The 27,070-nt window shown below is 42.3% G+C and overlaps 1 protein-coding gene across 1 annotated transcript; it reads right to left on the bottom strand.

Moving 5' to 3' along the window:
* Positions 1-279: 279 nt before the first annotated feature.
* On the bottom strand, positions 280-16,233 carry Prim1 (DNA primase subunit 1). The gene is made up of 13 exons (XM_076920565.1): positions 16,061-16,233; positions 15,037-15,194; positions 13,952-14,058; positions 13,814-13,887; positions 11,991-12,127; positions 9,808-9,866; positions 9,233-9,342; positions 5,504-5,595; positions 5,240-5,378; positions 3,762-3,831; positions 3,138-3,226; positions 925-1,023; positions 280-514 (listed from the first exon to the last, which is right to left on the bottom strand). Exons 1-13 carry the CDS (start codon positions 16,161-16,163, stop codon positions 495-497), a joined length of 1,257 nt encoding a protein of 418 aa, XP_076776680.1. The 5' UTR covers positions 16,164-16,233; the 3' UTR covers positions 280-494.
* Between the last annotated feature and the right edge of the window lie 10,837 nt (positions 16,234-27,070).

The following is a 27,070-nucleotide window of genomic DNA, read 5'->3' as shown; positions in this document are numbered from 1 at the left end:
ATACAGATGAATTGTGGTGTAGCTCATCCTGGTCCTGAATTTGTGGCAATCCTTCTGCCTCATACTTCTAAGTGCTGGCATCACAGGTGTGAGCCATGAGTAACTCACACAGCTGAAGGACAAGGCTGTCATTTATATAAAATCATGGAGGTGAAGGAGGAATCCAGAGTGGTAAGATGGAAGTCCTGGGCAAACTCTGCTCACTCTCCACAGTAACCGCTGGAACCCAGTATATCAGAAGCCCAGAGATTATCTTTTTATATAAAACATTTTACAGACTTCTGCAGTTCACCTATTCCTTGATTTATTGTTTCTTTCATGGCCCTTGACACCCTCTTTGGTCTCAAAGACCAGGTCTCTTCGACAGAAATTATTTCTCGAAAGTAAGTTCTGTTTTAAGGACTGAGGCACATCGATGATTCTACTGTATTTATTAAATGCTCCATGGTCGAAGGCAGAAGGCATTCACGTAGGTTGGATGGAAGTTGTTTTCTTCAGAAATCTTTTTGTAAATCTAAAACAAAATAGAAAACAAAATTTAAAAAATAAAAATATGGTTTAAGTGAAAGAATTAATTCACACCATATATAAAGACATGTTTTTGCACTTATTGAAGCCCAAATTATAGGTTGATCCAGGACAGAATGAGAATACAGAGGACTTGGCTGGCAAGACTGCTCAGTGGGTGTGGATGCTTGATGCCAAGCCTGAAGACCTGAGTTCAAGCCCCAGGACCTACCTGGGTGGAAGGAGAGAAGTAGCCACTTCCAGTTGTCTTCTGACTTCCACACACATGCACACACACACGCACACACACACACACACACGCACACACACACACACACACATGCACACACACGCACACACACGCACACACGCACAGCTAAGTAAATAAATGTAAAGATTAGGGGAAGCTCATCTTACCACTTTTCTTGAGAAGTTCCCCTTTCCGGGATTTATCCAGATTTTCGAGAAACTGTTCAAATACTTTCACATATGGTGCTAGGCTGGTCTTCTTATAATCTAAGTCATGAGACATGTACATTAGAAGGAGCATGTTGGCAGAAAGGACATGAATGTTTTAGAACAACCAAACAGAGTTAGTTCTTTGAAGAAGTTAGTAAGATTGACAAACCTTTAGTCAACCAAATAGAAGATATAAATGTATTGAACAGAGAACAGAAGGTGTTATTCTAACACATTCTACAGAAATACTGAGCCATGGTAGTGATTACTATGAAAACGTATACTCAGAAGAAATAGAAGGATTTCTAGATGCACATCACATACCAAAATAAATCCAGGAGACACAAATAACCTTAAGTAGACATATCACAAATGGAAGCTGGACAGAGTCACAGATGTCCCAGCCCCCTCTTCTTCCCCCCCGTTTTTTTTTTTTTTAAAGACAGACAGGGTTTCTCTGTGTAGTCCCGACTGTCCTGAACTCACTCTGTAGACCAGGCTGGCCTTGAACTCATAGACACTCTCCTGCCTCTGCCAAGTTCTAGGATTAAAGGCATGTGCCACCATGCTTGACCTATCTATCCAATGTTCAAGTTCAAGGACTGTCTCATACCAATTTTTATAAAGTTTGTTCACAAACAGAAATGGAGGAACACCACCAGATTTGTTCTATGAAGGCAATATTATCCTGGTAGCAAAACCAGGTAAAGACACACCACCACCCACACACCACCACACACACACACACACACACACACACACACCCACACACACACACACACGATAGACCAATTTCTTTGACGAGCATAGATGTAAAAGTTCTCAATAAAATACTTGCAAGCTGAATCAGGAACACATTAAGAAGGTTATAAACTACAAACAAGTAGGCTTTGTGCCAGAGAGACAAGTTTGGTTCAACATATATACATCAATAAATGTAATACGTCATATAAATAAACTGAAGACAGACCCTCACGGTGTTTGATGTTGAAAAGGCATTTGAGAAAGTTCGATGTGCCTTCATGATCAAAGTTCTGGAGACTTTATAGTTGAAACAGACCCCAAAATGATGAAGGTTATATACAACAAACCTATAGACAACATTGTGTAAAATGGAGACAGACCAAGAACAAGAAGATCAAGAACAAGACAAGGATGCTCACCTTCCCGCTTATTTCTTTTATGTCTTTTTAGACTCTTTTTATTTCACGTGCATGAGTGTTTGCCTGAATGTGTGTCTCTGCACCACATGCATGCAGTGCTCATAGGAGCCAGAAAACGACACTGGACCCCCAGAACTTGAGTTACAACCAGCTCTTACAGAGTGGGGCTGGACATCGAACCTGGGTCCTCTGCAAGGGTAGCACGTTCTCTTAACTACTGAGGATTCTCTCCAGCACCTCCCCTACTCTTTATCTGATACAGTGCTCAAAATCTTAGCTCCAGCAGTTACACAAAGACAGATCTAAGAGGGATGAAAGCGGGAAAAGAGGAAGAGAAGTCATACTATCTGTAGTCACAGATAATGTGATTCTTTAAAATTCTATAGAGCTGGGTGGTGGTGGCGCACGCCTTTATTCCCAGCACTTGGGAGGTAGAGGCAGGCAGATTTCTGAGTTCGAGGTCAGCCTGGTCTATGGAGTGAGTTCCAGGACAGCCAGGGCTACACAGAGAAACCATTTCGAAAAACAAAAAAACAAACAAAAAGCCCCAAAAAATTCTATAGAAAACTTGCAGGGTTTGAAAGCAGCCTTTATATAAACCAATAATGTATTCTCAGAGAAAGAAATTAGGAGAAATATCCCATTTAACTTTTTTTTTCTTTTCAATTTACTTTGGGCACATGGTGTTTTGCCTGCATGCATGTCTGTGTGATGATGTCGGATTTCCTAGGATTGGAGTTACAGATAGCTGTGAGCTGCCATGTGGGTACTGAGAATTGAACTGGGATCCTTTGGAAGAACCGTTAGTGCTCCTAACCACTGGGCCATCTCTTCAGCCCCAAATATCCCATTTAAAACAATTCTAAAACCAGGAAACGAAGCACTCCATAACAGAATTTACCACGGAGCTGGGTTCAGGATAGAAAGTGACCCCTGGTGGCCTGCTCCTACAGAAGTGCAGTCAGGTAAGAAGCTGCTGCTGACGGAAGCCTCCGTCCAGTAGCTTACCTCTGAGTCTGTGTCTGCCTTCAGCTTCAGCTTCATTCTCCTTTTCCTTCTCACTAGTGGAAACCACATCCAATTCCCGGCAGATGGCGCTGCAAGCAACAGGATAGAAGAACCACTGGGGTTGGTCCCTGGTCCCACATCACCCAGTGGTATACTAGCACTCGAAGCTCAAAATCTTCTGTGAAAACCATGGGCCTGAGGTGCAGCTTAGCTGTAGAGCGACTGTCTGCATATGTACCACGCATCTGAGGTACAGCTTGGCAGTATAGCTAGAGGGACTGTCTGCATATGTAAAAGGCCCTGGCACTTCTGAACAACAAGCAAACAACCAATCTGCCAGCTCAATAGGGTCTCATGCATTCCAGGGCAGCCGCAAACTTGTTATATAGTCAAGGACGGCCTTGAATTCTGAGGTCTGAGATTGCAGGTGTCTACCACAACTCCTGCTGTCATGTACCCCATCCAAGTAAGCTACGTTTTCACCCCCATCTAGAGCTTGGGATCCTCCTGCCTCTGCCTCTGGATCATGGCAGGTCACTAATTTTCTGTCTAGGGATCAAGTATAATCTATTTAAAATTCAAAAGAAGTCACAAATAAGGAATGATCACTGATCGGGAACATACCTTATAGTTGGAACAGTAAATGGATCAAACTGATCCACTTTCTGAAAATCGATAGGCACAGAAATGCGACCTACAAGAACCAGAAGTTATAAATGCATGACTGTTGGCTGTTGTGTCTCTGGATTATTTTTGGTTAAAACTTTACAAGGTTCTGGGGGTATAGTTTAGTGAATGCATGCTTAAGGGCCTTAGTATTAGTCTCTCTCTCTCTCTCTCTCTCACACACACACACACACACACACACACACACACACGGGAAATTTTTTTCCCAAAACCTTTGCTATTATAAGGGGTCTTAAATACAGTTTTTGGAGATGGGGTCTCACTATACAGCCCTGTTTGTCCTTGAAGCCCTGCTATGCCGAGAAGTCTGGCTTTGAATTTTTAAAGATCGTTCTGTCTCTGCCTGAGTACTGGGATGGATTATATGCATGAGCCACCACACTAAGGTTGTTTTGAACTAAGATCTCACTATGTAGCCCGATCTGGTCTTAAACTTATGAACCTCCTGAGTGCCGAGACTATATGTATGCATCGCTACACTTGACCACAATGGACACCTTAAGTTTAATGTGTGTACTCTATGAACACGAGTGAGCGGCATCAGATTCCCTTGGGGCTGGGTTTATAGTGCCTTTCACCTACTGAGACATCTCAGCAGTCCCACACTGAACATCTTTGCAAAATATTTTGGAAATACACAGTCATGTTCCCATAATGATATTTTGGTCAAAGGATGGACGGTACATACAGTGGTATCTAGCAAGAAGCAGCTTGGTTCGTATAAGAATACACTGTGATGTCTACTTGGTTATAAAATGATATTTTATATCAAATGATATTTCTCTAAAGGTAATGTTGTTAAGTGACCCGTGACCTTTGGTAGCATTGTCTTATAAATACATCTGAGGAAATACATGAAATGCATATCTAGGAGCTGAGAATACAATCATGCCTTTTTTTTTTTTTTTGAGACAAGGCTCTCAGATAGCCTAGGCTGGCCTCAAGCGCCACGTTGCTGACGATGACTTTAAACTTCTGATCCTCCCGTGTCCTCCTCCTAATTAGTGGGATTATAGGCCCATGCCATCAGTTTTATGGTTGCTGGGGATGCAGCCCAGGGCTTTGTATGTACCAGGCAAGCACTCTACAAACTGAGCCTCATGCCCCTAACCCAAAAACCTTTATATAGTAACAATTCCCCTGTGAGCTCCTTCACAGGAACGTAGGTAGCCAGTAAGTCAACTCTTCAACCTTTCACCTTACAGACACATGTATTCATAACCAATGATATCCTTTCGAACACATAATTAGCCAGCTGGGGTGGCACATGCCTTTAATCCCAGCACTCGGAGGCAGAGACGGGCAGATCTCCGTGAGAGAGGATTGATCTACACAGCGAGTCCCACGCCAGTCAGGGCTACACCGTGAGACCAAATGTTTTTCCTTTGGTTTCCCTTGCTTTCTTTGCACTGTACCTGTCTTAGGATGGACACTGAAAGGACTCTTCAGTAAGTGATTGACGCCTTTGCTGACGTTGATATCCAGGCGTGGGAAACAGTACTGGAGCATAATCTCCCATTCCAGCCAGGGGCCACACTTATCAGTCTTGGTATTCTGAAAGCAGATGTGAGACCACGTGAGGGTCAGAAGGAACTTTAGCCATCTTTAAAGCAAAACCAGTCATAACTCAATTACTAGCTGTGTTGACGTCGGTAAACACGGATCCCAGTGGTGGATACCTGAGGTGCACTGGTCACTTTCTTCAGGTGTTCCCAGCGCTGAGGTGAACTGTGAAACTTCTGAAACCCTCTTTGCAGCTCATCATGAATTGGTGATGCTTCATTAAGGAGAATGCTCACTTGGGATACCTCAATGAGTAACTCTTTAGTATATATTATTGCAGGAATACTGAAGCTTCACACATTCAGAAACTATTAATGATTCCTAAAACACAAGTGCTTGGCAGTTACACCATTAAAAATTCCCTTGTACAACTACAGTGGTGATCTGGCAGAAAGAATGCTAACATAATTAGAAGGTACTTATGACATCATATCTAGATAAAATGATTCCCCATTCTTTAAACACTAATTCTGGAAGAACTTATAAAATGAAAACACTATTTTACAAAATGGCCCCATTTCTTACTGTAGCCCAGTGATACAAAAATGTAGACATATTTTATTGCATAAAACAAAAGATTAAACATCTAGGACATAAGAGACTATGCAGGCAGCAGACATGTATAATGTCACAGAGACTATGTAAACAACACACATGCATAATGTCACAGAGACTATGTAAACAGCAGACATGTATAATGTCACAGAGACTATGTAAACAGCACACATGTATAATGTCACAGAGACTATGCAGGCAGCAGACATGTATAATGTCACAGAGACTATGCAGGCAGCACACATGCATAATGTCACAGAGACTATGCAGGCAGCACACATGTATAATGTCACAGAGACTATGCAGGCAGCAGACATGTATAATGTCACAGAGACTATGTAAACAGCAGACATGTATAATGTCACAGAGACTATGTAAACAGCACACATGTATAATGTCACAGAGACTATGTAAACAGCACACATGTATAATGTCACAGAGACTATGCAGGCAGCAGACATGTATAATGTCACAGAGACTATGCAGGCAGCAGACATGTATAATGTCACAGAGACTATGCAGGCAGCAGACATGTATAATGTCACAGAGACTATGCAGGCAGCACACATGTATAATGTCACAGAGACTATGTAAACAGCAGACATGTATAATGTCACAGAGACTATGCAGGCAGCAGACATGTATAATGTCACAGAGACTATGCAGGCAGCAGACATGTATAATGTCACAGAGACTATGTAAACAGCAGACATGTATAATGTCACAGAGACTATGTAAACAGCACACATGTATAATGTCACAGAGACTATGTAAACAGCAGACATGTATAATGTCACAGAGACTATGCAGGCAGCAGACATGTATAATGTCACAGAGACTATGTAAACAGCAGACATGTATAATGTCACAGAGACTATGCAGGCAGCAGACATGTATAATGTCAGAGAGACTATGCAGGCAGCAGACATGTATAATGTCACAGAGACTATGCAGGCAGCAGACATGTATAATGTCACAGAGACTATGCAGGCAGCACACATGTATAATGTCACAGAGACTATGCAGGCAGCAGACATGTATAATGTCACAGAGACTATGCAGGCAGCAGACATGTATAATGTCACAGAAACTATGCAGGCAGCACACATGTATAATGTCACAGAGACTATGTAAACAGCAGACATGTATAATGTCACAGAGACTATGTAAACAGCAGACATGTATAATGTCACAGAGACTATGCAGGCAGCACACATGTATAATGTCACAGAGACTATGTAAACAGCAGACATGTATAATGTCACAGAGACTATGCAGGCAGCAGACATGTATAATGTCACAGAGACTATGTAAACAGCAGACATGTATAATGTCACAGAGACTATGCAGGCAGCAGACATGTATAATGTCAGAGAGACTATGCAGGCAGCAGACATGTATAATGTCACAGAGACTATGCAGGCAGCAGACATGTATAATGTCACAGAGACTATGCAGGCAGCAGACATGTATAATGTCACAGAGACTATGCAAACAGCACACATGTATAATGTCACAGAGACTATGTAAACAGCAGACATGTATAATGTCACAGAGACTATGCAAACAGCACACATGTATAATGTCACAGAGACTATGTAAACAGCACACATGTATAATGTCACAGAGACTATGCAGGCAGCACACATGTATAATGTCACAGAGACTATGCAGGCAGCAGACATGTATAATGTCACAGAGACTATGCAGGCAGCAGACATGTATAATGTCACAGAGACTATGTAAACAACACACATGTATAATGTCACAGAGACTATGTAAACAGCAGACATGTATAATGTCACAGAGACTATGCAGGCAGCAGACATGTATAATGTCACAGAGACTATGCAGGCAGCAGACATGTATAATGTCACAGAGACTATGTAAACAGCAGACATGTATAATGTCACAGAGACTATGTAAACAGCACACATGTATAATGTCACAGAGACTATGTAAACAGCAGACATGTATAATGTCACAGAGACTATGCAGGCAGCAGACATGTATAATGTCACAGAGACTATGTAAACAGCAGACATGTATAATGTCACAGAGACTGCAGGCAGCAGACATGTATAATGTCAGAGAGACTATGCAGGCAGCAGACATGTATAATGTCACAGAGACTATGCAGGCAGCAGACATGTATAATGTCACAGAGACTATGCAGGCAGCAGACATGTATAATGTCACAGAGACTATGCAGGCAGCAGACATGTATAATGTCAGAGAGACTATGCAGGCAGCACACATGTATAATGTCACAGAGACTATGTAAACAGCACACATGTATAATGTCACAGAGACTATGTAAACAGCAGACATGTATAATGTCACAGAGACTATGCAAACAGCACACATGTATAATGTCACAGAGACTATGTAAACAGCAGACATGTATAATGTCACAGAGACTATGTAAACAGCACACATGTATAATGTCACAGAGACTATGTAAACAGCAGACATGTATAATGTCACAGAGACTATGCAAACAGCACACATGTATAATGTCACAGAGACTATGTAAACAGCAGACATGTATAATGTCACAGAGACTATGCAAACAGCACACATGTATAATGTCACAGAGACTATGTAAACAGCAGACATGTATAATGTCACAGAGACTATGCAGGCAGCACACATGTATAATGTCACAGAGACTATGTAAACAGCAGACATGTATAATGTCACAGAGACTATGCAAACAACACACATGTATAATGTCACAGAGACTATGTAAACACACACACATGTATAATGTCACAGAAACTATGCAGGCAGCAGACATGTATAATGTTACAGAAACTATGCAGGCAGCACACATGTATAATGTCACAGAAACTATGCAGGCAGCACACATGTATAATGTCACAGAGACTGTAAACACACACACATGTATAATGTCAGAGAGACTATGTAGATACACACATCTATGTCACAGAGACTATGTAAATGCACACATCTATAATGTCACAGAGACTATGTAGATACACAAATCTATATCACAGAGACTATGTAGACACACACGTCTATGTCACAGAGACTATGTAGACACACACGTCTATGTCACAGAGACTATGTAGACACACACATCTATGTCACAGAGACTATGTAAATGCACACATCTATAATGCCACAGAGACTGTAAACACACACATCTATAATGTCAGAGACTATGTAGACACACACATCTATGATGTCACAGAGACCGTGTAAATGCACACATGTATGTCACAGACCGACACAACTGGCTTACATGGTAACCACAGGAAGGATATTCTCAGGAACAAGGGCTAAAATCTTATCCCAGTTTTCTTTATTTTCGAGAATATCTTGGTTAACTAAGGCATATTCTTCAAAGTACTTTTTAATTATGTTTATAGATTTTCTGTAGGAATGACAGTAACAACAGTATTAGCAAGATACAGGGTCCACAGGTACTCTCCTACCAGGTGAGGTCACAGGGTGAAACCTCGGCAGAGGCAGCACGGGTGTTACAGTAAAGTAGACCAGGACCTGTGCTAGAGGTTGACAATTGCTTGTGTGATGTCAAGCGAACCGTACAGTTGTCTAAAACCCACTTCTCTTGTCTTTAAGTGGAAGTGCTGTCATGTTCCTGAAGGTTACTGAAAATGACAGTAGAGACACTGGAACAAGACTACTTAAAAGTTGGAGGCTGTCGGCTGCAACTATTGCTGGAAACACTACTCAGTGGTGAAAACTGGCAGCAAGAGGCATCTCTGAGCACATGTGGCAAACAAGAGGCAAACCTCAGGGGGTCTTCCCAACAGACCTGGCCCTCAGGGGGTCTTTCCCAACAGACCTGGCCCTCAGGGGGTTTTCCCCAACAGACCTGACAAAAGGGTGAACTTTCTCATTTAGGTGAACTTTCTTTTTAACATCTTGACCACCCTGAAAAATAAAGCACCGAAAAAGAATTTTATGTATATTATAAAGCATAAATTAGTTATTTAAAACATCTTTAATATGTTCTATTATTTCACTTGAAGCTATATAAAACCAAAGGCAGTGGCTAAATTCTGAAGTATAGAAACTTGGATGCTGGGCCGGGCGGTGGTGGCGCACGCCTTTAATCCCAGCACTTGGGAGGCAGTGGCAGGTGGATTTCTGAGTTCGAGGCCAGCCTGGTCTACAGAGTGAGTTCCAGGACAGGACAACCAGGGCTAAACAGAGGAAACCCTGTCTCGAAAAACCAAAAAAAAAAAAAAAAAAAAAAAAAAAAAAAAAGAAAGAAAGAAAAAAAAAGAAAGAAAAAGAAACTTGGATGCTATCTTATTATCTTAGAAAAATTTATTTTATCTTTTGTGCATGTATGTGCTTGAGTACATGTATGTGCATGATGAGAGTACAGCTAAAAAGGCTGTAAGATGGGGCCAGATCCCGGGAACTGTAACGGCAAGGACCAGGTCAGATCCAGGGAACCGCCAGAGTAGAGAGTGCTTTTAATCACAGAGCCATCTTTCCAGCCCAGAACACCTCCAACTTCCTTTGACAAAATTCCTTTTGTTACAAAGGAGGATACTTAGCAACAAAACATTTAGTATCTTTTTGTTGCTGCTGCTGTTGGAGACAAGGTTTCACTCTACAGCCCAGGCTGACCTGAACCTCACCCCATCTTCCTGCTCCAGTTCCCACGCAATGGAATTATTAGCATGAGATGCCACACATATTGTAAAAAAATATAATTTATTTAAAAAATATAATATATTTATACTTATATATAAATATGTTTCACATATTTATAAATATGTTTCACATATTTATACGATGAATTTTAGTTATTTCCCCCCCATGCCTCTCTGTCACCCCCATCCTCCCTTATTGAAACTCTTCTTTCCAACAGGGCCTCTTTCCACTTTCTGCTCATCTGTGTGTGAGACTCACTGAGTTTAATTGAAGTTTCTGGCCCCAGTGTGGGTGAGAGGTTATTTCCCAGAGCAAGAGCCACTTATCAGTGATGAGAATGACATGCCTCCCTCAGAAGCCCCACATGGAGTGGGATGGGGGGTGGATTCTTCCATCCACAAGAAATGAATTGTTGATGGCTCCCATCACATGAAGGACTTGTACAGACAACCACAGCTACAGTGAGCACACCTGAGTGTACTAGCTATGTCATGTCCAGAAGACATCTTCCCATCCTCTGGCTCTTTCTTTCTGTTCTCTCTCCTGCAGTGTTAATTGAGCTGTGTGTGTATGCGTGTGCAAGCGCACATACACATGTGCAAGTATCTTTTAAAAGTGGCTATTATGGCTTCTTCTTCTTCTTTTTTTTTTTCAGTGCAGTCCTAGCTGTCCTGATACTCACTCTGTAGACCAGGCTGGCCTCGAACTCAGAAATCCGCCTGCCTCTGCCTCCCAAGTGCTGGGACTAAAGGCGTGCACCACCACTGCCTGGTGGCTTTCTTTTTTTAAAAAAAAAAAAAAAAAAAAAAAAAGATTTAGTTATTTACTTTATGTATGTGAATACACTGTTGCTCTCTTCAGACACATCAGAAGAGGACATCAGGTCTCATTACAGATGGCTGTGAGCCACCATGTGATTGTTGGGAATTGAACTCAGGACCTCTGGAAGAGCAGTCAGTACTCTTAACCACTGAGCCATCTCTCTAGCACCAAGATTTATTTTTTTATTTATTCTGAGTACACTATAGCTGTTTTCAAACACACCAGAAGAGGGCATAGGATCCCATTACAGATGGTTGTGAGCCACCATGTGGTTGCTGGGGATTGAACTCAGGACCTCTGGGAGAGCAGTCAGTGCTCTTAACCACTGAGGCATCACTTCAGTCTGCTATCAAGGCTTTAAATGATCATTGCTAAGTTCACTTACTCTAGGATATGAATGCTATAAATATATACATTATATTTATATATAATATATATTATAAATATATATTTTTTATAATATGTATAAATATATATAATATATATATATATTTTCTGTGTTACTAAATGTTCTGGGTAATATCTACTAGAGAAAGACACGGAGACTGCTAATTAAGAGACTGTTACCTTTACAAGACTCAAGTACTCCACGATCCCGGAGCGTACAGCCGAGGACAGCTTTCGAACGGACTCATCACAGACCCAGCAGTGCACACCTCTCCTTCCTGAATACACCCAGAGGCGGTGCTTAAATCCAAAGTCCTCTGAGGAGGGACAGAAACAACAGGGTTTAAGACAGTGCTGTAACCCAGTTTTTGCTTACCCAATGCTCATTTTCCACAAGCTTTCTCATCTTCCAGCCCTGCCCCTCCCATGCAGGGTGGATACTGGCAATGAATTTTGAGACAAGGTCTTCCGTTATCCAGGATGCCTTTTTGTTTGTTCTTTTGAGGCAGGGTTTCTCTGTATAGTCCTGGCTGTATATAGACCAGGGTCCATAGAGCTCTGTCCATTAGCCTGCCTGCCTTCTAAAGGCAGACATTAAAAGCAAGCACTGCCGCCGTCCAGATGACCCACTCAGGATGGTTTTGAACTTGCTCTATTACCAAGGATGACCTTGAACTACTGATCCTCCTACCTCCACCATTGAAATTACTAAAAGGCACCACCAGACTGGGCTTTTTCACGTTTTACTTTTTAATTTGTGGTTATGACAGAAGGGCGTGCATGTCTGTGCATGCCTGTGGGAGCTTAGAGGCTGGCGCTGGGTGTCTTCCTCTCTAGCTGTCCACCTTATTTTCTGAGGTCTCTTACTGCCTGTGGAGCTCACTGATTCAGCTAGACAGTCTGGCTGGACAAGCCTCTGGAATCCTGTCTCCACCAGCCTGTGCTGTGGTTTCAGGTATGTGCCACCATAGTTGGCTTTTACATAGGTGCTGCAAAGCCAAACTCAGGCGTGCATGCTCGCACAGTGACAGTTCCTCATTTTCCTCATGCTGACTTACCCGCAGCTTGCCAGGAGCCCGAGCGCTCACTGTGATCAGAGTGCTGGCCTTTCTTACTCATCATCGTCTTCCTAACAGGGATTTATTTCTTCCTTGACTTATTTTCATTAATATTTATGTGTATGAGTGTATGTCTGCATATGTGTTGGTGCCTGCAGAGACCAGAAGGACAGTCTTGGATCCCTTAGAGCTAGAATCAGAAGCAGCTGTGAGGCAGTTCACACAGCAGCTGAGAGCCAGCTCAGAGGTCCTGTAATTTGAGGGGATAGAGGTAAGAGGTTCAGGAGTTCAAGTCATCCTTGGCAATACAGCAAGTTTAAAGCCAGCCTGGGTAAGACTGTTCTTTTCATTTTTTATGTCTCGTATGGAGAATAGTACCTAGCACACAGAATTGCTCCACAGTAGATTGTACTGGGGGAAGATACATGGATTTCTTCAACAGCTGTATTAATGTTTTCAATACTAACTTTTCTCTTTTCCTTTTCCTCTTATGTTTCAGGGGAAAATATTAGAAGTGTCTGAGATCTGATAATGAAATATAGAGACTGAGAGGATAACACACTGACACACACGACACACTGACACATACAACACATAACTCCTGAGACACACAATACACTGAGACACAACACACTGAGACATACAACACGCTGACACATACAACACAGACACAACATGCTGACACATACAACAGACAGGCACAATACACTGACACACACGACACACTAACAGAACACGCTGACACACACAATACACTGACATGACACATTGACACATACAACACAGACACATATAACACACTGACACATACAACACACTAACACACACATCACACTGACACACACACTATACTGACACACATGACACACTAATACACAGGACACACAGACACATACAACACACTGACACACACGACACACTGATACGCATGACACAGACACATACCCTTCAGTGCTCGGTCTATGATGCGCATGGCCATTGTCATGAGAGTCCAGCACTTGGAACATATGTCTGCAGAACTGGAACACAGCCATCATTACTCACTGCCAGTGATGTCACCTACCCCAGCAGGAAGGCGCTTACCTGCAGCATCTCCTTACGTCATCGTAGTCTGTCATGTCAATGTCAAAGACCAGTTCTTTCTCCTGAGCCTGGAAAGCTCCCAGCTTCACTGTATTGTGTTGACTGGGCTATGAATAAAAAACACCATCAGGTTCTGACACATATAACATGCTGGCACATACAACACGCTGACACATACAACACACTGACGCATACAGCATGCTGACACACACAACAGACATACACAACACACTGCCCATGTCTATTTATATGGCAATGAATCAAAGATACTGTATACACTTATAGATACTTTGGATCTCATACAATCTGAATTGATGATAGTTTTTATTTTTTTATCAACTTAAAATAGGGTGTAATGAGTTAACTCTAAGTATATGTGGCTTGGTAGAAATGCCAAAGCTATTTTTCGTTTCTAAGAACACATAAAGCAGGTGTGATGTGCATTATCTGTAATCCCAGCATAGAGGAGGCAGAAGCCAGTTTGAAATACATGAGACCATGTCTTTAAAAAGAAAAAACATTCTTGCTGGGGTCTTGGCATACTCCTTTAATCCCAGAGGCAGGAGGATTTCGTTTCTAACCGTTCGAGCATGCCATGCTAAAGTACTCTTATCAATGGAGCTACATTCCAGCCCAAAGCTCACCTTTTTTCCTAAACCTAGTAAGAAGGCAAGGTGTTAACAGTCAGGTGATTTTTTTCAGTCAGTAGAGTGTTAAGCAAGGCTAAAATTTACTTGCAAAAAAGGTGTGTTTCGCCGGGCAGTGGTGGCCCACGCCTTTATTCCCAGCACTTGGGAGGCAGAGGTAGGTGGATTTCTGCGTTGGAGGCCAGCCTGGTCTACAGAGTGAGTTCCAGGACAGCCAGGGCTACACAGAAAAACCCTGTCTCGAAAAAAAAACCAAAAACCACAAAAAAAAAAAAAAAAAAAAAAAAATGGTGTGTTTCAATTATAATAAACTCTAAAACATTAACCTTCAAAACTTGGGGGCACCAACTCACTCTGGCTTATGAAACAAATACACACACACACACACACACAAAAGATACAAACAAAACACAACAACAACAACAAAAGATTCCTCACTCTGTGAGAATATACTGCGCCTATATCAATCTTATATGGGTTCATCTTCTGCATCTCCTTTTCCAGATCGCTCTGGTTGTTGAAGGACTGGTAACGAATGTAAATATCATCTTTCAGTGTGAACGAAAATTCTCGGTGTTGAAAGTAATTCTTTGTCACTGCAAAATAATTTTATTTCCAGTTCAGGGCATAATATAACTTTAACTAATGGGAAGACATATAGTTTTAAATGGCAGAGTCTTATTGTGTAGACTAGGCTGCCCTAGAAGTTACTATGTAGCCCAGGCTGGCCTTGAACTCAAGAAAATCTACCTGTCCCAGCCTCCCGAATGTAAGGATTACAGGTTTAAGTCACTAGGCTTTCTGGAATATTTTTATTTATTTTATTTTTTTGTCTTCTTCTTCTTCTTCTTCTTCTTCTTCTTCTTCTTCTTCTTCTTCTTCTTCTTCTTCTTCTTCTTCTTCTTCTTCTTTTTTTTTTTTTTTTTGGTTTTTCGAGACAGGGTTTCTCTGTGTAGCTCTGGCTGTCCTGGAACTCACTCTGTAGACCAGGCTGGCCTCGAACTCAGAAATCCGCCTGCCTCTGCCTCCCAAGTGCTGGGATTAAAGGCGTGCGACCGGCCTGGAATATTTTTAATGAGTACTCTGTGCCCAACACTGTTCTAGATAGCCTATAATCTGAAGCGGCATACTATTTCACATTTGCTAGGGAACATAAACAAGAGGTGTAAATACTTCAAAGATGAAATGCCTGTTATCGGTGAAGAAGGTGCCTGGTTGCAGGTCACACACCTCTGTGCCTGCTAGTTGTTGGTCCCTTTCGTTCTCTTTCATTTACACACTATGGTCATGGGGACTGCGTATCTTTTTGTACCTTAGAGGTGGTGGGGCGGATGGAGATAGTGCAGTAGGGCACTCACATCGGCGCCGAGGACCCTTATACAGTATATAAGGACATCCCGCCCAGAATATCCTCACGCACCGCTCCCAGCCCCGCTACCCATCCCGTTCCAGCCCCCATCACCTCCGCCATAGTTGAGCCAGCGATAGTACTGGGCGTAGGGAAAGAGCCTTCGGTAATAAAGCTTGAGTAGCTCCGGCAGCTCTGCGGGATCAAATGGCTCCATGAAGTAAGGAACTAAACCCGGACAGGACTGACACGAGAATTGGCGGGAACAGCACAGCGCTCCAGCGTTGCGCACGCATTGACCCGCGCCTCCGCAGGGACCGCTGGGAATTGTAGTTCTTTCAGGTCTCTCAGGTGTGGCCGACTCTGACGGTTCTTTCTGGAGGTACCTAGGCCACCTGCATCTTTCGGGCTCCAGAAAATCTATCCATTTAGCAACAGGATTGTCCCCGAAAAGGAGAGACCTTTAGCATATTGACTTATATTAGTAATAATAGGATTTTAACCAGTCCTTTGCAAAAGATGAATATTTTAGAGATAGTATCAATATATCATAAGATTTAGAAAATTGTCATAGAGTTACTATATTCAGTATTCTAAATGAAGACCAAGTGAGAAAAATCAAAGGCTATTTAGTCTGAGCTTTCTATGACAAGTGAGTCAAACGCCATTTTACACTTTTGGTACAGATACAAAGGCCCACAGGAATGTGGGAACTTCACAGAAAACAAATAATAAAAAGGGGACGGGGCAGCTTCAGGAAAAAGAGCCGGTGTCTAGTGGTTCTGACTGGAGGCTGTTCGTCTGTGAGAGATGTAAGAAGGCTACATCTAACTAGAAGTGGGGAGACACATTTTACTTTCTCTTGTTGGACCAAAATTGGAACAAAATTAGAGAAGTTCTTGGCTAATAGTGAATTGCTGTTTTGGACCCGTTGTTGCAGAGTTTGTGATTTGGATCAGACCATCACTGGAAAGAACAGTTTGGATTTCTGCAAGACTGACAGATAGAGGTTTATCTCTTGCACCATTTGTAAAATGTTAATATTGTAATAATAATGTAAATGTAAAATTCTTATGTAATACATAAGAATTTAGTTCTCAGCTGTGCAGTGGTAGTGGAAGGCTTTAGTCCCAGCACTCGAGAGGCAGAGGCAGGCATATCTCTGCTTTTGAGGCCAACCTGTTCTTCAGAGCAAGTTCTGAGACCCTGTCTCAAAAAACAAAACAAAACAAAACAAAAAATAACTTAATTTTCTGAACAATGGTTGCAAGCATAGGTCAGAGTTCTTTTGTCTGTTTGTTTAATTTTGCTTTGACAGTTTTGTGTTTTACTATTTTAAATGTGTATTTTTAAAAGGCAGAGTCTTACCCAGACACTATTGTGGATGCCAAGAAGGGCATGCCTACAGGAGCCTGATTTAGTTGTCTCCTGAGAGGCTCTGCCAGAGCCTGACAAATACAGAGGTGGATGCTTGCAGCCAACCATTGGACTGAGCATGAAGGAGCTGAAGGGGTTTGCAACCCCATAGGAAGAACAATAATATCAACTAACCAGACTTCCCAGAGCTCCTGGGGACTAAACCACCAAACAAAGAGTACATATGGAGGGACCCATGGCTCCAGCTGCATATGTAGCAGAGGATGGCCTTGTTGGGCATTAATGGGAGCAGAGGCCCTTGGTCCTGTGAAGGCTCGATGACCCAGTGTAGGGGAATGCCAGGGTGGGGAAGTGGGAGTGGGTGGGTGGGTAGGGGAGCACCCTCATAGAAGCAGGGGGAGGGGAAATAGGATCAGGGGTTTGTAGAGGGGAAACGGGGAAAGGGGATAACATTTGAAATGTAAATAAGTAAAATAGTCAAAAAAAAAAAAAAAAAGAAAAAAAAAAAAAGAAAAAGAAAAAGCAGAGTCTTGCTTTGTTGCCTAGGTTGGGCCTCAAAGTGGAGATTCTCCTGCCTCTGTGTTTCAATTGCTGAGATCATTAGTGTATGCCACCAGGCTGGTTATATTTTTACTTCAAAATAACATACAGCGCCGGGTGGTGGTGGCACACACCTTTAATCCCAGCACTTGGGAGGCAGAGGCAGGTGGATTTCTGAGTTCGAGGCCAGCCTGGTCTACAGAGGGAGTTCCAGGACAGCCAGGGCTACACAGAGAAACCCTGTCTCGAACCCCTCCCCCCCCCAAAAAAAAAAACATACAGCATTATACATATTTCTGGGCTATGGCATGTTTTTATTTTTAGTTTTTAGGATTCATTAATTTTATAAGCATGAGTATTTTTTTGCATGTATGTCTGTGCATCACATACACACAGTGCCCATGGAAGTTAAGAGGACATCAGATCCCCTTGGAACTGGAGTTACAGATGGTTGTGAGTGCCACCATGTGGGTGCTGGGAATCGAATCTAGGTCTTGGAAGAACAGCCAGTGCTTTTAGCTGCTGAGCTATTTCTACAACCCCAATTTTATTTTTATTAGGATATTTTTTGTTTATCTTTTGTCAATTGCATACACGCAGACAATGCATCTTTTAAAAAATATTTACTTCTATGTTTTTGGGTGTTTTGCCTGCATGTGTGTCTGTGTACCACTTACAGACCTGGAACCAAAGGAGACCAGCAGAGGGCATCAGATTCCCCTGGGATTGGAGTCATAAATAGTTTAGTCACTATGTGGGTGCTGGAATTGAACCAGGGTCCTCTAGAAGAGCAGTCAGTGCTCTTGATAACTGAGCCACCTCTCCAGCCTCTAAACCATGTATCTTGAATATAGGAACCCCAACTCTTCTCTTCTGTTTCCCCCAGGTACCCCATACATATCTCCTTCCCCTTCATGTTTCTCCTTTTTGTTGCTTATTGTGACCCACTGGGTCTAATTAGTTCTGCCTGTTACAATGTTAACTAATTAGTTCTGTCTGTTACAATGTTAACTAATTAGTGCTGTCTGTTACAATGTTAACTAATTAGTTCTGTCTGTTACAATGTTAACTAATTAGTTCTGTCTGTTACAATGTTAACTAATTAGTGCTGTCTGTTACAATGTTAACTAATTAGTGCTGTCTGTTACAATGTTAACTGATCTTGTTGATTGTATGCAGACAGCTATGTCATCAGCAGTAGGGTCTTACTATCTGGTTTTGCTGAGCAATGGCAATAGTTGTGTTCTTTTGGGGACTTTTAAGTCTATCTGACCAATAACTCATAAGAAGCTATCCAACACCTGGAACTGAGATAATCGTTTAATAACTTGTGTCTTATGAGGGAAGTAAGTATTGTACATGCAAAGGTATCCATGTTCTAACTCTTAAAAATTATCTATCTATCTATCTATCTATCTATCTATCTATCTATCTATCTATCTATCAGCTTACAAAGTAGTGTGTTTCCATAAGGGACCCCGTTCAGCCCTCATCTACTTCTCTCCCATTTTACCCAGCCCTTAGCCTCATTTAAATCTTTAATCCCTCTCACCCCTTAATACACCCTCCCCTCCACGGATCCTTTCTTTCTGAGATCCCAAGTTAAACATATAAATCTAAAAATTCAAAGCCAGAATCTGTATATGAGAGACACTATGTGGCGTTTGTCTTTCTGAGCCTGGGTTGCCTTACTTAGTTTGATACATTTCCCTTCTATACCTTCAGTGAGATTTTTAAAATTGTTTACGAGGTTTCGTGTGTGCTCGGGCACACAAGCGTGTGGGTGCTAGATGACAGTTTTGTGGAGTTGGTCTTCTCTTTCTGCTTTCTCGGGGTTTCTAGGGATGGAACGCAGCTCGCTGGACGTATGAGGCAGTCACTTTTACACACCAAGTAATATTTTGATGCTGTGTAATGTAAGTTTGATACTATAGAGCACCAGAACGTAAGTAGGAGTACTTAAATGCATTTACATTTTATTTATTTATCTTTATGTGTATGGGTGTTTTGTTTGCAAGTATGTCTGTCAATCACAAGCATGGCTAGGCCCTTGGAGGCCTGAAGAGGGTGTTGAATCCCCAGGAATTACAATTACGATGTGCTGCTGGGGACTGAACCTGAGTCCCCTGCAAGAGCAGCAGGTGGTCTTAATGGCTTCATGGCTGAACACCTCTCCAGGCTTGCTTTCTATCTGTCTGTCTGTCTGTCTGTCTGTCTCCCTCCCTCCCTCCCTCCCTGCCCCCTCCCTCCCTCCCTTCCTTCCTTCCTTCCTTCCTTCCTTCCTTCCTTCCTTCCTGGTTCTTGGTGGCAGCCCAGGCCAGGACCCTACCATGGTCCGAGGTGGCATTACTGTCTACACACATCAGGGTGCTCCTTACTACCCTCTAGTCTCCAGTTCTGCCCATCTTTATAGTATCCACATCCTTCTGTTTCTGTTTCTCTTCCATTTCTCCATCACTTACTTGCTGCTTTTAGTGGTGACTGGGGTCTCTGAGTGTCTGGGGTCATCTCAGGAGTGGTCTCAGGAGGGCTATGCCCCATTCATGCAGTGTGGCATCTTGGGCATGGTTGGGCCTGCACAGGGCCAGGCTGGTGGTCATGTCAGGCTTGATCTTCACCCCAGCCTTGCAGCCTCAGGCTGAGGTTATCTCAGGGCACTCCCTGTCCTAGAAGCCAGGGGTCATCCTGGGTGTGGTCTGTCCACTAGGGCCTTTAAAGCACCAGACTGGTGGTCTTTTGGGGCTCACTCCTTGCCTGGGCTGTGTGGCTAGTCTTCCTGTATCAGCTTCCTGTGTGCTAAGACTATAGGCCTGGGCTGCTGTGTTCCTTGATATTTTTAAATTAACTTAAAGTTATTACACTGAGATTTAAAAACAAAACAAACTAACAGTTAGATGCAGTGGTACATGTCTTTAATCCCAGTACTCAGGAGGCAGAGTTCTAGGCCCAGCAAGGGTTACACAGGGAGAACCTGTTTCAAAATAAAACAAGAACCATACAAACAACAACAAAACAAACAACAGAAAAGGAATTAACGTGTGCCTCCTAATATTCTGGGTATGCCCAGCAGAAATAAAAATGATTGAGAAAGAGTATCTGTAGGGACCTTGGGAGCAGTCCAGTGGAAATGGAGGTTGTCTGAGGGGAAGAAGGCAGCAAGACCCCTTCTGCACACTCAGCATGAAGAGAATATTGGGAGCCAGAATGAGTGGGGCTTTTTGTTTTTTGTTTGTTTGTTTTGCCTGTTGTATATAAGTCTACCACCTGAACAAGAGCTTTTGCAGAAGGGTTTATTCAAGAGACAGCCAACATAAAGAGGTCTTAAGACTCGAATCTTCCTAAGGGTACGGTTGAGCGGGTATTTATGAGATAAAGAAACAAGACGGGAGGTGGTGAGTGTGGAGAGATGGCTCAGTGGTTAAGAGCACTGGTTGCTCTTCCAGAGATCCTGAGTTCAATTCCTAGCAACCATGTGGTGGCTCATAACCATCTGTGAAGGGATCCTATGCCCTCTCTCTTCTGGTGTGTCTGAAGACAGCTACTGTGTACTCATATAAAATAAGTTAATGAATGAATGAGTGAATAAATAAATCTTTAGAAAGGAAAGAAAGAAAAAAAAGAGGATGGTCATAGAGCATTCTACACAGAAGCTATGTAATCTTAAAAGGAACATTGGGTCTTCGGGTCTGGGCCTGAGCACTGAGCAGATCCCGGGCGGCAGCTCTGTCCCCACTCTCACAGAACCCAGAGGAATCGAGCCTCCCAGGAGCTCTAACCTGGGCAGTATCTTGTTGAGGCCCTCTCCACTCCGCGCTTGGCGGCCACTGTATCCCGGCCCAAGCTGCCGCTCCAGTCCTCAGGTCGGGGTTCAGCAAGAGAGAGAGAGTGAGGACGGACTCGAAGAATGGAGACCAGAGTGTGTTTCAATCCCGTTTATTCTTCAGTCTCTCTTCCTAGTCCAAGTCCCAAGTCTAGCTGTACTCTCTAAAGAGTCTCCCTAAAGAGTATATTTCCTCTAAGTGTCTGATTCTCTCATCTTTCTTCTGTCTGCCTCTCGCCTTTATATGTCTCACTTCTAAGCCATGCCTTTTGGTCACACCTTTTATCATGCCCTTAGGTCTTGTCTCTAAATCTGATCTCTACACTTCTAAGTCACACTCTTAAGTTACACACCTTTAATCTCACACACCTTTAATCTCATGCACCCAAGGTATCTAAACCAAGATTATCGGAGTGTGTTCAGCTGTTGTAGGCTATTGTAATCCAAGTCTCATGTCAGGGTATATGGCTCAAGATGGCTGCAAAGCTGATAGCCGCTTTCTGCTAAAAGTTGGCTCCCAACAGTATCTTAGGTAAGGAGAAAGCAACACTGGCCCCAAACAGGGAGCAACTGGGACCCACTGGGACACAGGAATTTACTCCTGGCCTGGAGCACTGTTTCCTTCCTGTCTGCACCTGAGCACTGAGCAGATCTTGGGCCCCAGCTCTAACCCCAGTAGTAACACCCACCCCACACAGTTCTGATACAACCAAAATAATAGGAAAGACAGGCTCCAGTCAGAGACAGGGCAGGTAGCACTAAGGAGATTCAGATGGCGAAAGGCAAGCGCAAGAACATAAGCATCAGCAACCCAGGGTACTTGGCATCATTAGAACCTAGTTCTCCCACACAAGAAAGTCCTGAATTCCCCATATCACTAGGAAAGCAAGATTCAGATTTAAAATCACTCCTAATGATGATGATAGAGGACTCTAAGAAGGACATAAATAACACTCTCAAAGAATTTGAGAAGAACACAGGTAAACAGGTAGAAGCCCTTAAAGAGGAAACACAAAAATCCCTTAAAGAATTACAAGAGAACACAACCAAACAGGTGAAGAAATTGAACAAAATTATCCAGGGCGTAAAAATGGAGATAGAAACAATAAAGAAATCACAAGCCTGGCAGTGGTGGCGCACGCCTTTAATCCCAGCACTTGGGAGGCAGAGGCAGGCAGATTTCTGAGTTTGAGGCCAGCCTGGTCTACAGAGTGAGTTCCAGGACAAACAGGGCTATACAGAGAAACCCTGTCTCGAAAAACCAAAAAAAAAGAAATCACAAAGGGAGACTACCCTGGAGATAGAAAACCTAGGAAAGAAATCAGGAGTCATAGATCACCAACAGAATACAAGAGATAGAAAAGAGAATCTCAGATGCAGAAGATACCATAGAAAATATTGACACAACTCTCAAAGAAAACGCAACATGCAAAAAGTTCTTAACACAAAGCATCCAGGAAATCCAGGACACAATGAGAAGACCAAACCTAAGGATAATAGGAATAGATGAGAGTGAAGATTTCCAACTTAAAGAGCCAATAAATATCTTCAACAAAATTATAGAAGAAAATTTCCCTAACCTAAAGAACAAGATGCCCATAAACATACAAGAAGCCTATAGAACGCCAAATAGGTTAGACCAGAAAAGAAATACCTCCCGTCACATAATAATCAAAACAGCAAGTGCACAAAACAAAGAAAGAATATTAAATGCAGTAAATGGAAAAAGGTCAAGTAACATATAAAGGCAAACCTATCAGAATTACACCAGACTTCTCACCAGATACTATAAAAGCTAGAAGATGCTGGACAGATGTCATACAGACCCTAAGAGATCACAAATGCCAGCCCAGGCTACTATACCCAGCAAAACTCTCAATCACCATAGATGGAAAAACCAAAACCAAGTTTACACAATATCTTTCCACAAACCCAGCATTACAAAGGATAATAGTGGGAAAGCTCCAATACAAGGAGGGAAATTATACCCTAGAAAGAGCAAGAAAGTAATCCTCTTCCAACAAATTCAAAAGAAGATAGCCATACAAAGATAATTTCACCTCTAATAACAAAAATAACAGAAACCAACAACCACTGTTCCTTAATATCTCTTAACATCAATGGACTCAATTTCCCAATTAAAAGACTTAGGTTAATTAACTGGATACATAAACAGGACCCAGCATTTTGCTGCATATAGGAAACCCACCTCAGTGCAAAGACAGACTCTACCTTAGAGTAAAAGGCTGGAAAACAAAATTTCAAGCAAATGGTCCTAAGAAACAAGCTGAAGTAGCCATTCTAAAATCTTCAGCCCAAGAACACAAAGGGAGGGACTCATGGCTCCACCTGTATAGGTAGTTGAGGGTGGACTTGCCAGGCATCAGTGGAAGTGGATGGCCTTGGTGCCTGAAAGTTTGGATTCCCTAGTATTGGGGAATTCAAGAGCAGGGAGGTGGGAATGGGAGATTGGTGTGAGCACACCCTCATAGAAACTCCCAGAATTATATGGATTAGACATGACAGAGGCAGGCCACCAGAGGACTAGATTCCAGAATTCAAACAAAAAGTTATCTTGATACTAAAATTTCTTTTAAGAATTGTATATTGCAGAATACACAGCCTTGGTATCTACTCATCAAGCAAGCTGAGCAGACCTGCTCGAACCGCCGATATCCTGGAATTCCAGCTAGATGCAGTGAAGACACAGTGTCAAAGGCTTATCAATTTACTCTTCCCCCTGCCCCTCTTCTAATATCTCAACGCTCATAGTCAGCTTAAAGAAGTCAATGAAGAGTCAGCGCCCCTATTCCCTGGGCTTGGAGACTGAGGTGGTTAATATTGGGCTGTCTTTCTAGGGAAAAGTAGTGGTTTTGTTGGAACAGGGAGGATTAGCTAGGATTTATTGCATAGCCATAACCTATTAGTAGAAATATGTATGTATAATTGTTATTAAGATGAAGTTATAATTTCTTAAATGGTACAAAATTTACATTGATTTCAAATTTAAGGTTTTCATTGGCATGAGCTTCTTATTAATATAAAAGTGAGATTAATATTGTTACTCTCATAGGCGTTGTGCCTATATAACACATTTAGGAATACAAGGCTTAGACCCAGTCCTTCTTTAACTTTTCTAACTTCTTTGAGATGGTTAGCCTATGAGTTAAGGGCCTATAGCAAATTCATGGCTCTGAGTTTATTGTTAGGGTGTTTTCTACATTTTATTTAGAAATAGCTGAGAGGAATTAACAGAGCACAGTCCAGACTGCCTTACATGGATAGTTGGTTTTCAAATCGTCAGAAGTCCACAGAATTGACGTTACGAACATTTCTGTATTAATGTTCATTTTGATTAGAGACCTGTCTGTTCCTGACAACTTCCTGTCTTGAATTCTAAGAAGAAATGGAGCATCTTTGGAGTTACTCCAGTTGTGGTGAGACAGCCTCTAAGCAAGAATTGCCTGTTTTCATCTACAGACAAATCACTGTCCAGAAAAAGACACACTTGCAGAATAGTCGACTTATATCTGCCAAGACAGAGTAATCAGCCCTTAATAACTCTGCATCACTAGGTCTGTCAGATGATCCTGGGCCAGAAGGCTGAAGATTGGATGCTCCAACGTTCTGTAGTATAGGGACTATCCAGGTGTTCAGTGGTCTCTATAAATTGGCTAAGTCTTAGAAACTATGCTTTGTGCTTCCCATAATTTCAGTTAACTCAGTCATTCTGGATTTCTGACGGGGCTGAAGACTTATAGTCTAATAGACAATCCCAGCTATTTACTTTGAGAGAAAAGATTTGAGAGGATGGTTTTCAGCTGACATTTATTCTAAAGCCAAAAAAAAAGCCAGGTTCAGAACTAAGTGTTTTAGTTAGGAGAGATGACAGAGGTTCTGGTTAGTCAACAAAATGACGGACTGGGTATTAGGTCTATCTTGCACCTTACTGACACAAATTGGTATAGTTATGCTTTAATTGTATTTTAAGAGAAAAGTTTTATTTTAACAGGAAGGGTGATATGTAGGAGGAGCTAAGGTGGGAGGAGTAAGGAGAGGAAAAGGAGTAAGGAGAGGAGGAGCTAGGTGACGAGAGAGGGGAGGGGGGAAACATGGAGGCAGGCAGATGTTCGTGTGTCTCTGCCAGTCAAAGATAGTTGATATATCTAGGTTGGGTATTGGGTTACACTTCTGATTATATGGGCATCTTGTTATTGAGCATTACCAAACTTATAAAGCCTTTGATTAACATTAAAAAATTGTATAAAAGCAGAAAGGTAAAGGGGGGATGGAATAGGGATTTTCTAGGGAGGGGAAATGGGGAAAGGGGATGGCATCTGAAATGTAAATAAAATATCTCCCCCCCCCCCCCCCCCCCCCCCCCCCCCCCCCCCCCCGCCAAAGGAACCTCAGGTAGAGGCTTTCCCACCAATTGCCACTGGGTGGCAGCATTGTTATTTGTTTCTGTTGAGATTTCATCCACAGAATTAACAAAATCTCTCTACCTCAAACCTTAGCTGTCGGACTGTACAGCCCTCTAACCCGCTGGAAGTTATTTCCCCTTCCAGCCTTACGCTGTCAGACGGCACCACTCTTTTTTTTTTTTTTTTTTTAAAGATTTATTTGTTTATTTTATGTATGTGAGTACACTGTCACTGTCTTCAGACACCAGACACTGTCTTCAGACACACCAGAAGAGGGCATCAGATCCATTACAGATGGTTGTGAGCCACCATGTGGTTGCTGGGAATTGAGAATTGAACTCAGGACCTCTGGAAGAGCAGTCAGTGCTCTTAACCACTGAGCCATCCCTCCAGCCCGGCACCACTCTTTTTAAGAGCTAATATCTAGCAAGTCCCAGGCTATTTCTCCAAACTCAGCAGACCGAGATACCAATTGTTTAGGATTTTTTTTTTTAGTTCAGTTTCTAGCACTATTTTGCGTGTTTTTAGCAGATAAAAGAGTAATTTATTTTGGGAAATATGGCTTTTAAAATCTTTATTCTATTCTCTTATGTTGCTTAAAAATTATTAATATTTTGGAGGTGATGGGAAGGAGATCCGTTACATTGCCTAGGTCAGTCTCAGACTTGCATCCAGTTCCTAAACCTGACATTTCAAGAGTGGGCCACCATGTCAAGTTAGACTTTCTTTCATTTATTCTATTAGTCTGCAAATAATTAATGAATAAATGTGTAACACTTATATTTGTATGACACCTAGACTCAATAAGGCATACCCAGAATACAGACTGGTAAACCATTGTTTCTGGGTGTGTGTGCATATGAGGTTGTTTAAAGGAGATGTTGGTGAATGAGCTGCTAATCTGAATGGGAGGGTCCGCCTTCTCTGTGGGCAGGCACCATCCAATCAGCTAGGGAACCAGAA

Source organism: Arvicanthis niloticus, chromosome 22 (genome assembly GCF_011762505.2).
Source record: "Arvicanthis niloticus isolate mArvNil1 chromosome 22, mArvNil1.pat.X, whole genome shotgun sequence".
NCBI lineage: Eukaryota > Metazoa > Chordata > Mammalia > Rodentia > Muridae > Arvicanthis > Arvicanthis niloticus.
This window is presented reverse-complemented; position numbering and strand designations above follow the sequence as displayed.